At 44.3% G+C, this 12296-nt stretch overlaps 1 protein-coding gene across 3 annotated transcripts in view; it reads right to left on the reverse strand.

Annotated features, from left to right (window-relative positions):
- The window catches only part of LMO1 (LIM domain only 1), a 58820-nt gene that overhangs the window by 3740 nt on the left and 42784 nt on the right, over positions 1-12296 (reverse strand). For all 3 annotated transcript variants that reach the window (XM_085317176.1, XM_085317175.1, XM_085317173.1), the window contains exons 2-3: positions 11794-12007; positions 846-971 (exon numbers count right to left, since the gene is read on the reverse strand). In XM_085317176.1, the coding sequence (XP_085173302.1) occupies positions 846-971; positions 11794-11999 (332 nt within the window). In that variant the 5' untranslated portion in view covers positions 12000-12007. The remainder of the gene's footprint in view (positions 1-845; positions 972-11793; positions 12008-12296) is intronic.

The raw sequence follows: 12296 nt of genomic DNA on the forward strand, positions 1-12296 counted from the left end.
CGCGGACGGTGCCGCGGGGCGCAGCCTCTGCGCCCTGGGCGGTCACTGCCGCCTTCGCGAACACGCCGCAAGAACGATACGCGCTGTCGTCGCGCTTTGGGCGAGGATGGACGGACACACCAACAGCAGGGATGTGCTACGCCTGGCTCAGCGGGCTTCCGTCCTGCCCACGATCGCCAACAGACGGGGCACTGGGAAGATTTTTCTCAGCCCTCCCAAATTCAGGCGGCCCGAGGGAAGACGCCGTGCCTGGCCCTTTACTGTGCGCTCTGCCGTGCGTTCCTCWTTGCGTACAACCCAGCAGAAACACACACGCTCCGCTTGAAGTCGCACCACCAGCAACGCTATTAATTACAACAACTAAAGGGACTGGTTCCTAATGTTGTAAAGGGCTTACTAGAGTGTATTTCGCCTTCRCCTCCCTCCTGTTTGCTCCTTCTTAGCTGTCCCAATTTTTGAGTCTGTCAGAAACCCAATTTAAGCAAAATGAAGCCAGTTTGCCAGAGAAGATCCTTCACCATCAGTGTTCTGCAAATAGGGTAGGTGCTGAAAGGATGCCAAAGCGGGTTGTTTTATTCAGCAGCAGCTGTGCTGCCTGTAAGTGTTCAGATCTGCAGCTTTAAACAGCCCCCCGCCCCCAAATCCCACCAGCTCCAAGGGGATTTGCAGTGAGTAAAGGGGCTACAGGTACTAACATGCAGCACACAGGTCAGCCGGATAAGCCCACGAGCTCACACTAGCAGGCTGTGAGACCCAGAAAGGTAGCAMGGATCAAACATTTCCCTATTTTGTCGGGAAAGGTACAAATCAGTCTGTGTTTGTGTGTACAATAACTGTGTCCTCACCGCTGGTTGCAGAGCTGACAGGCAAAGCAGTCCAAATGGTAAACATTATCTCTGGCCCTCATCACCATCTCAAAGGCAGGGATCAGTTTACTGCAGGCAGCACAATTCCCGGTGGTACCAAAGAGCCTGCCAAAGAAGCACAATCATTAGAAGCCATTTTAATTAAATGGTGGAAGGACTAATTAAGTGTAATTAGCAGTATCAAATACTGTATTGCACCAATAAATAGAAGTTGCAGTCTCCATTTCGCTGACCAACCAGCATGCGGGAACTTGGGCTAAAACTGCCTGGAGAGCAGGCGCCGACTGTCAAGACGAAACTTCATTTGGTTTGTGAGCCTAGGGCTAATTTGCTGTCTAATGGAGAAAAGCATTAAACACTCAGGCTGCTATTTTGGGGCTCACAAAATTTCAGTCAAAAACTACCCGCTGCTCGGCGGTGCTGGGGCAGGCTCTCCGAGGCAGCCTTCCTCCCCGGCACCCCCGCGCCCCTCCGCTCTTCGCTGCRAGCTAGCCGAGGCCGGCAGGCTGCCGGCACGCACCAGCACGCAGAAGGCTTGCAAACTTTGCCGACTCCGACGGGCAAAAGCWGTAATATAACTCAGGAAGAAGTTTCCTTACTTACCTGCTGTTTTAAAGGAAAGAGCACAAATTCCCTGGTGACGAGTAGAGCAGGATTTTGCAAAGCACTACAGAGAGCAATCCCTCCCCCCGCCGCCACGTGCCTCCTGGGGACGCTAGGCCCTGGCTCCCCGGTGCGGGCAGCTCGCCCGCCGGGCCACGCCAGCTCCCCGTGCCCCCAGGACAGCCCCTCAGCACGGGAAGCTCTGCCATTTCCATCTCGGCGTTCGCTATCTGTCTCCGCAGATGTCTGCTGCTGTTACGGCTCCCGCAGGGGGACTCGGCCGAGRCTGCAGCGTCTTTCCACCGGCCCCGTTCTCGAACACGTCTCTGCAGACCCGCACGTGCGCCGGGGGCAGCCCGCCGCTGTTACACTAAAGCCACAGGAACTGGTCASGGCATGAATCAACCAGCCAGTAAAAGCAAGTTTCACCTGAGACTGTCGTCAATGCACATATGGCTAGCGCTTTGTTTAGGAGAAGATAAAAATCTTATTCTTGGGACTATGAGGCTSCAGATGTATCACTGCTGCTCATCGCACGCTCTGCGTGCGGTGACGTGCCGCCGCCTGCAGACGCGGCCGGGCTCGCGGGCTGCTCCCCGCCGCTGCTTCTGGCTGAGTCCACAACACACAGACAAGATGCACCAGGAAAATCTATAACCAATTTCTAAAGCTGTAATTTGCTGAGCTAATCAATACTAATTATTATTGGCCAGTAATTGTGAACTAAACCACTCAGTAACGTTACGGAAACCTCCACATACCTCTCCTACCCTCACAGTGCTGCACTACCAAAGTTAGCTTGGTTCTCAGTTAAGGGAAAAAAAAAAAGTCCCTTTATTTTTCATTGGCAGTTGTATCAAGATTTCTTCTGAAGAAACAGCAATACTTTTTCCCTGGAAACTTAACACAAACCAACCAAACGCCTGTGCTACAGCCGTTCAAGGCAGAAAGGTTGCAGAGGGAGTACCAAGCATCCTTCCTCCAAAACTCCATTTGGAAAGGCTGAGAAGGCCACACAAAATCCCATGTTGCTACACCGCCCAACTGCATGGGCAAATTCACTACCTACACATGCAACATGTAATGGGCAGCCCCTTCCTCCCCACAAGCTGSCTCCCGGTTTGCTCCTGCTCCCGCGGGCGGCAGGAGAGGCAGCTGCGGGCAGCGCTGGGGTCCCTAACGCCAGCAGATTGCGCTGAAAAAATGCGACATTGAAAGCGTACAGGTCTCCACCCCGAAACGGTCTGGCCCTCACGCAGGACCCGCTCGCAAATCACAGCCACTAGCAGACATCTCCCCCGTCCCTTCTCCAAGGTTACTGCCCCCCTCGATGAGCACCGCACGTCAGCACAGCGAGCACAGCCAGCTTTGCTGCAGTTTTGTCATTTCCGCARAACAAGGCAAGTGATCTCAGAGTACCTAAGTTGCAGCAAACGGTGGGCCCAAASTATCAGGCAGGGAAACCACGAGGTTAATCCTAGATTTGCTCTGTGACCAGCGCTGCTACAAGCACAAGTATAAAATATCCATTATTCATTAGCATCACAGTTGTGTGGAGCTCAGTCTAGATTAAACAAAATAAAGGGGCCCCAGACAGCACCATTTGCATTGTTAAGCAGGCGCTTTTCTTCAGCCTTCAAATAGGAGACTTTTCTAAATGGAAATGATGGGGAAATTGGGACAGATGTTCACTTAACTATTTAAACAGTTAGCTTAAGAAACATGAAAAATGTATTTGGCATCACATTCACCTGTCCCTTTTACGGGGGTTGGGGGTAAACCAATTGTTAAACAGCTTTCCGTGTTTGCATAAGATCTGAAGCTTATGTTCGGTCCAGCTGAAATCATGTTGCCTTCTAATGTCTACATAAATGTAGCTTCCAGCAGTCAGTGTGCTAATCTTTTTCTCTTTTATTAACTTTCAAAGTCCTCCATCCCCTCCCTTTCCCCAACCGATGAATATTTCACACTTATTCTAGCACTTCCTAATTTTAACCTGCTTTTCAGGGAGTGATTTAGAGCCCTGTTATATTCTAAAATATACATATGCTGTAACCTGGAGTTCAGTGAACACAGACCTCCCCCCCCCCTTTTTTTAATCTGCTGGAAGAAAAGAAAAATGAAGAAGTTCTTTTGCCTTTTTGTTTTGTTTTTAAGAAGTTGCCACTTCTGATACTTACTTACCTGGAGGCTACATGAGCTGAAACTTTCTGGAGTAGGGAGCTTAACATTATTGGAGGAGGGAGAGAAGACAAGAAGCAGGAAAAAAATCTACCAAAATCCCCATGTGTGGTTAAACTTAAAACAACGCCACACGAACAAACTGACCTGCATTCTGTCCCCCAGACACCTTCATAACAGATGTGATACTCTCTCACAAATTCATACAAGCAAAGTTTAAGCGCATTAGAGAAATCTATCAGAAGATGCTCAGCATCTACTTACCAGCTTGGTGCTACTGGCACAAAAGAAGGCTGAAATATAGAAGGGTTTCAGCTTGGAATTGTTTTGCTTCTTCTATAAAAACATTTTTTTTCATCTCCCTTTTGAAGTTAAAAGGCAACAATTTTTAAGTTCAGATTTCTTCTCTCTTATGTAACAGGCAGACATAGCCAGCTTGTAAATAAGCACAGACTATGCAGATTTAAAATTTAACACAATTAAACTTTTAGCCTGTGGTAGTAATTATGTTTAATGGCTCTTAGCCTGAACTTAACCATGTCTATTGTTGTCAGCCAGTCTAAAAGCAGGAGTTGTGCAAGGACAATTTTCTGTAGTTTACAGCTATGCTCTAGTCTGATTGGCCATTGATGTCACTGTGTATAGTAAAAATTAAAGCTAATTGGCATATGGGAGCAGCAGTGAATACAAATGAATTGATGGGAAAAGAGGGGAGCGCTCTTGGAAGTAGCATGCAACCGTCAGAGGATGCTTTCTATGTAGAGTCTTGCCTGGATTGAAGAGCAATCTTCCGTACAATCATCCAGAATTCACCAGTTCCATAGTCAGTTCCTGAAGTTAACTCAATGTATAATAAAATCAGCATCACTCTGCAGCTTTTGGGGGAGAAGAGAATGGCCAAGGGTCCTTATTGCACAGAAAACGYGAAGAAATTTCTCATAAAATGTTTAGCACCTCTTTAAAGATTTTTCCTTCTCAAACCATAAATGCAGGCTGGCTACACTGAGRAACTGGTTAGCGCCAATTAACCAGTCGCCATTAAAAACAACAATCTGTTTTATTCACTGGCTTCAAGGAAAGARTACCCATTTCCTATCTTCTCTCTAGGCCAGGGTCTGACTAGCTAATAGCCTGCAAGAAGGAAGGAGTCTTCCCTCCACATGCAGAGTGACAACTTTGGAGCTGCTGACTTCACAGGAGATAAAAAAGAGGAACCAGGACAAGCACGTACAAATTATGAAGGCAAATTATGAAGGTACAGAATGCATAGGTTGGGAGTTTTGATATTTAATTTTTTTTTAATACAACATAAGCATGGGCACAAGGCATAAGTTCAAAATTAAACAGCTGAGTTGAAACTGGTAATTCCTCAATAAAATAGGCCTTGTCAACACTAAAAGGTAAGAATTAAGAGTTGAAAGAAGATTAAACTCTATGATTCTATGAAACACTTATCTAAAGATAAGCACCTACATTTGTAGGTATCTTGTATACTTAAATATTTGTCTATATACTTGTATATCCAGATTATCTGGCTACACAGGTTTTCAAAGAGCTACTGCACTCCCTGCTCATGCTGTCTCCAACTAGAAGGTGAACCATACACTTTCCTTCTGTTTCTGCTGTTGTTTATTTCCTAGATTCATTAAGACCTACTCTAGATATAGACTTGTTTTACGTGCCTGAATTTATTGCCATAAAAGATTTTCCCTCTACCAATTTGGAACAGCTAACTTTCTAGTGAGGCAGACTCTTAACTGCTTACAATCAGTATTTTCCCCCAAACCATGCATCCAAGGATATCAGAATAAGAAATATGCTGAGATATGTCTGATTTGACAAAAGTACTGAATACACCAATAACTGCATGGAAAGCCTGAACATCAGCTAAAGAGATAAAAAGTGTAAACTCAAAAGCAACTTGAGGCTCAAGGTTCCCAATTTCCTTGTAATCAGCCTTTGTGTAATATTCAAAGAAATCATTTGTTTCTCCTTGCTACTGTGAAAAAAGTACAGAAATCAGATAAAGATATTGCATTAGCCACAGGCATTTTGGCATGGTAAATACATTAGTTGGTGAACCCTTCCTTCCAGGATAATATTGTCAGTGCTGCAGTGGAAAGTCATGTCAGTCGAAGGAAGGGAAACACATTTTGATACTAATGAAGTTGGTCAAGTTGTCCTTTCATGATGCCTTCAAGTTCAGTTCGGAAGAATTTACATCTTGCATGCCAAAGGGCTTGTCATTCATGGATAGCTTAACAGGAGGAGCCGAACCAGTGTAGTATAAAAAGCCCTCCAGATGGGTGACCACACTAGCTCACAGATTACTGGGCATAAACTTCAAGGTTGCTCAAGGATGTCTGTCTTCAGCTGGAGAACTCACTTGAATGTTCACTTATTTTGTCTCCTTTGGTCTCTCCCTCTGTATTTTTGGGATATTTACAGTTGGTGCTACAACTCTGATAAAACGTAGAAGTCCTTCTCTCCTTCCCCCGCCACAGCCTTCCTATGGCAAAAATGATGCTGCTGACATTAAAACGCACATTGGCCGCCTCAGCCACTGCTGAACACACACAGAGTAATGTTCTCTTAGGGGAGTTTAAAAACAGCTGTCAGAAAACTGCCAGTTTGAAAGTGCTAGAGGCATGTTAGTACATCAAAGCCCGGAAGAATTACTCCCCACAAGCTTTCCTCCTCATTGGGAGGTTATGGAGGGAAAGAAAGAAAAGAAAAAAGCCAATGAACAAACTAAGCATGGCTTGTTTATCCTGGAAAGCTTGGGCTGTGGGAAACTCCTGGACCAGCTACTACAGAGAAAAAGATCTGTGCTTTAACAGCACAAAGGACAACAATGCTGCCAAGACACAAWGCATTTCGAGCCTAATTAATCCTCCTTAATCTATATAGATACCAAGTGTAGGAGTATCCTATGTAGCACGTAAGATTCTCTRTTGCGATGCAAGAAGTGTACTTCAATTTAAGGACATTTTTAGGTTCTGAGCAGACACCAYTTTTCAGCCACACTGCATTTATACCTCCTCTCCTCACAAGGAAAGAGCACTTTTGGGCATAAACACACTGAATGTGTCCCTTGAAAAGCAGATCACCATCTGACACTGCACACTGTTGGCGCATGTATGCACACTACATTCTTACTGCAGAAAAAACAAAATACACTCTTCCCTGCTTCAAATGCGTTTCAGCATCTGCAGTCTGAAGCTACATTCAGGAGCATTATTGATGTYTCTGATAGTTTAGCTTAAATTTTGCTAGTTTTGGTATACGCTCTTCAATTTCTGAAGACTTGCGCTTAAATGCACAACTCAGTGTCCGTCTGGTTTAGTGCCTTCGTTACTGACACGCAGAAGCCCACTAAAAGCAAGGTGTTTGCCTGCATTCTTCTGCATCAGAGAAAATCCTTCCATGCCTTGACAGGACCACTTTTCATACTCCATAACGATAAGAAATGCTGCACATTTGCTGGATAAGGGACACTTCATCTAAAGGGATCCCAAAGCAATTCACTAAAAACTAGTTTCACTAACTGAAACTGCTAGTRACGCCTGGAGCGGAACAAAAGCCAATATCCCCAAACTAGAAACCACAGTAACTGTGATTCAACTTAYTTGGACGAGGAACTGCCCACCGTGGAGTTCAGTGTGGATGGAGTTAAAGCTTCCACGATACAAAGAGTGCTCTGGGGGCATCAGTCCTGCTGGGATCTCTCCGTGACCCTTGGACAGGCATATAGGGTTGCAGAGCTCTTGCCCATCAGCTGGAGGCACTGCCTGCATACTCAGGTTGCAGTGCTGATCAAAAATATGTGGAAATTTCGTGAAATGAATTTCTATCAAGTCCACTGAGAACAAGGGCTTTCCAGAAAGTCTTTCACTCCAACTGATCTGACATCTTTTCTTTCAGGCAGATTTTGAGGTTTATTTGGAGTCTAATTAAGGTCCCAATCATTTTAAGTATCAAAAAAAAAAAAAAAAAAACAAAAAAACTCATGAGCTCTAGCAGCACATCATATATGCAGAAATGACAGTTCTGTTTCTGTCAAAGTGAGTCTGACCTGCCTTTGCTTGTGCGACGGTACCACGCCACCAGAACTGGAGTAAAAAGGAAAAAAGTCGTCAGTGCTCTTCATCAGCACATCTCCCCGCATTTCAAGCTGTCAGTTCCTCCCGGGAAGCCCTGATGCAGCACCCAAACAATCCCAGCGAGCTCGGCGAGTGCTTAACTGCAGCCCAGAACAAACTCGTAGCTGCTGTTTGTAGCATCTGAGGAACTTTCAGAGCAGCAYCCTGAGGGTCCTCTATCCTAGAAGCATGTTCCTCAATAGCATTTGCTTATCAAAAATAATTACTGGTAGAAATGTTGGAGCTCTGATTATGAAACAAATGGTAAATCTATTTGCTCAGACAAAATGTATCGAAAGATGCATCTAGACACCGCTGGAGACTGAGGTGATACTGCAAGGATAACAACTCAGGATCCAATTTCATCTTTCATGATTAAAAAATGAGCAAGAAAGTGTTTTATGAAACGTGAAGGTTAACAAATGTTCCTTCACAAGCAATGACGACAGTTTATCTTTTGAAACAAATGATTCGGCTATGGTCTGCTAGCAGTTCCTGACACACGCTCGAAGAACTCCTCCGAAGAGCCCACAGCGGCTGAGCGCGGGCCGCAGCGCGCCCAGCGCCTCCCCGGCGCCGCGGCCTGCCCCGGCTCGCCTTTGCCGAGGGCCGCGGCGCAGTGGATGATTGTCCAAGAAGAAAAACACAAAATACCAGCAGTGAACTGATAACAGGGAAGACGGTGACAGCAACTTTAGTTGCTTCTATTCACAAAACTAACAGTTAAAATCAAGAGAGAAAGAAATGATCTGTGTAGAAGGTAACAGAGGATGTTTTAAGGTAAAAAAAAAAGCTTTATAGCTTCGTAAAATAATGGACTCCATAGCACTTTTCCAATTCCTAGTCTACAACACTAAAAGAGTTACCTCACAGCAAGAAAATAGAATGCAAGAGTGTAGCAGAACCCTCAAAAGCATGTAAATGTAAATTTACTTATCAGCAAGAACACAAAACATCACAGCTATAAACCTGGCTAAACAGCCGAACGTCTCAATAACTGTGTTACAAAATCAGCGTTATTGCTTCCTGCCCCATTCTCTGGGATTATGTTGCACTTCCCAGCAAAAACAGATATGAAGTATTTCCAGTGGTCAACACAGCTATAACAGACTAAATTAAGAAAGGAGGAAATATTTAAAGCAGGAAGTACTAAAAAAAMCCCCACAAAAATTAGCTAGCAACATAACGAATCTATCCACAGCCGCCGTCTGACATGGTTAAGACTTGCAGGGATCTAGAGGAGATTCTGCAGCCAGTCGACTTGCGCAGCACGTCTCTAGTGATACATACAGACTATTCCCATTTTTGTGCACAGTATTTGAATTTTATTTAGTGCAGAGATTGTCTGACCCAGCTTTACAAGGCCACACAGGTCTCTGCTTCACAATTTGACAGTGCTGCACAAATACCAGCAGACTCCCCCCTTGGATGACCAGGGACTATTCTAGCCTGACAAATGGAGGCAGAGGAGCTGGAAGACCCATTTCACGCACGGAAAAAGTTTGCCTCGGAGAGCACACTTCGCTATTGCTAAGACAGAAGCCGCACAGACACGGTAAAACACCAGCCCCAGCTGCTGTCTTACATGTTTCACASCACGGCTTGGTTGATCCAAAGGCTGGATCTGCACCTCCTGGCTGCCCTCCTACCTTCAGCACAGCCTGCCTGCGTGCCCCAGCCAGACTAGCGAGCTAGAGCCCAATCAGAAGACCACAGATTAAGCTTTTCCACCTCAGAGCAGCACCGTCAGGATAAACCAACGAAGGAAGATGATGTTCCACAACTATGGTGATAAGCAGGCTCTTATTGTAAGCATTTACAGCATTGCCAYGCTCTCCTTTGGCTATTCTAAGGTGCCAGATTCAATGCCATACATTATTTTTGTTATTAAACTAGAACAAACTAAAATCAATACAGTGCTAATTAAATGGAGGAAATACTAGGTAGCCCATAGGTCTCAAAAAGCAAATGTAAATGGGAATCACTGCCCAGCAGACATATTTCTAGCAGGGTTCTGCAACACTGAGTATCTTTCTTTCAGGTCAGATTAAAAAATAGCACTGTTTATCAAGTGCACAAATGACAACATCTGGAAAAGTGGTAAATAACAAAGAGGAGAATGACTGATGGGGAGAGCTGAATCACTTGGCAAGCTGGGTGTAAACAAGCAATGTGTTTTAATACAACCAAGTGCAAAGAAACACTCTCAAAACTAATGTGGCGTACAGTTTCYGGAAGGAAGACTAATCCTGGAAGAAGCTCTCCTGAAAGCTACTGAGGTTCCTTGTGATTAGCAGCTAATAAATCCCCACTGTGGTACTATGTTAAAAAGAATTAATGTGATCCTTGAACAAGTTACATGCTTCAGAACAGCTATATTCTTCACTGCTAAGTCAGAATTATGTCTGCAATACAGGAAGAGCACAGCTGAACTGAGGGAGGGTCAGTGAAGAAGCAAAATGACAGCTGGGGGTTAGAGATCTGTGCATGTTATGGAGCCTTCTGGAGCTCGGCCTCTCTAGCTTAGCACAGAGAGGGCCAAGGACACCTCCAGAGCAAGTGACTCACAGAACTAGTAAATACTCAGACTTAAAGTAAGGTACAAAACATACTGCATAATAGCAAAGATAGTTAATTCTTTCCTCATCACATCCTTTCCACCCTTCCAGTGGCTGCTTACTCTGTGCTTCCCTCTCCAGACACGTTCCAGCCTTACTTTGGTCTCTCCACATCTACAATTTGGAGATGCACCCAGCCCCCCTGGGTAGGCCCATGACTGCTGCCTGCATGGTGGCATTTGAGCTGAGGCATTTCACATGCGCCCTYAGGAGCTTCAGCTCAACCAGGAGCAACCCCCCCCAGGCACAGGACGCTCTGGTACGCTGATGCCAAAAGGCAAGGGGGCAGCTCCAACAAAGCAGCTAACAGACTTATTTCACATTATTGGTTCAAGGTCATTCTCTCCTTTCATGAGAGAGAATCTTGTTGAGGTTTTACTAGAAAAAAATAAATAAAACAACAACAACAAAAAAACTTTCTGTGACTTCTCAGGAATATGTTTTATACTGAAACATATGAAGCATCTGAGCACTGACACTAACATAGCTGGCTTTTAATACTGCAAGGTTAGCTGGCTTTTTACCTCCCTGTCTTAAAACAATGTATAGTTTTYGTTTTGCTTTAGATGTGTTTGCTGGTTGAGGCTGAAAAGCAAATGTTATCAGTGCTTTATGAAAAAAAAAAAGCAAAAGCAAACATACATTAGCTGGAAATCAAGTACATTCTTCCAAAGGAAAAATGAAAGAAAACTGTGAGTGTTTTGCAGTGTGACTCTCATAAGAATGTATTAGGGCTGCTGCTTATTACAATTTATTTGTGCTTATCTAGGATACTTTTGTACAACCCCCCCAGAACACCAGCCAAAAAAATCCCATGAGTTACTCTTTATTACAGACACACACTGACAGGATAGTTCTAGCTCAAGAGTTATTTATGGGCTCTCTGAAGTTCCTCATGAAGAAAAAAAAAATTGAAGTTAATCTGTAATTTTGGACTGTTTTGCTCTGTTTACTTACACTCTGAAACTTACTGAATGCAAGCATTGGAAGTCTGTCTAAAAGCTATAATTGAAAAAGAAAAGGAAAAGGTAAAGTCATTGTGCAAGAGCATAATATTAGAGATATGCAAGAAGAGTTCATAATGTTATCCTACTTTTTCTCAGTAAACTTTTTTTGCTTTTCTTATTTCATAATAATAAAAAGTTAAGTCATGGCCTTCTCCTCCTATCTTGACCTAATATAGCATGCCACTTCACTGACTACAAAATACTTTAACTGCAAACAAAAAGCCAAGCTTARAAAGAGGAAGAAACTCCAGTCACTTTTAGGCAAGGGTAACCATGCACAACTACACATTTTCATAGCAGAAGTTTAGAAAGATAAACATCTGGCAGCAAACTGAGAGGCTTACAGGAAGAGCCTGCACTACGTTCCTCTGTTTACCTCAGGTAATCTCTGCGGCAAAGAATGAGATTCGCTTTTGTGTAGAGAGTTGATCCAACCTCTCCAAGACGACAGTCACAGCAGGCGCACTTTAGACAGTCTTCATGCCAATACTTATCGAGCGCCTTCAGAAGGTACCGGTCCTTGATCTTCCGGTTGCAGCCAGCACAGCCCTTCTGTTTCCCTTTGGGTTGTACAGATAACATCGGCACACCTGTAACACAAACAAGCCATTAAGTCAGGAAAATATTCAAACAGTTTAAATAGGTTTCCTGCATTTCTGGGTAGGATTCAGTGATCTGCAAGCAAATATTGCTGCTGGTTCCGTTATGAGGCATTCACGTTGCAAGAAGTTGCTGGTCAAAGGAACTTAAGTTTTGTTTGCCGTCACAGGGTAAGCATTCACTTGCAGGAACGAGACATTCACTTCCTAGGAGTAGAACCKACACAAAACATCAGACCTTTTTTTAATTAACATCCTGGAGCAGAATAAACTGGTTGCA

The sequence above is a fragment of the Rhea americana genome, unplaced genomic scaffold, assembly GCF_003343005.1.
Source record: "Rhea americana isolate MKP2758 unplaced genomic scaffold, rheAme1 scaffold_49, whole genome shotgun sequence".
In the NCBI taxonomy this organism is placed as follows: Eukaryota; Metazoa; Chordata; class Aves; order Rheiformes; family Rheidae; genus Rhea; species Rhea americana.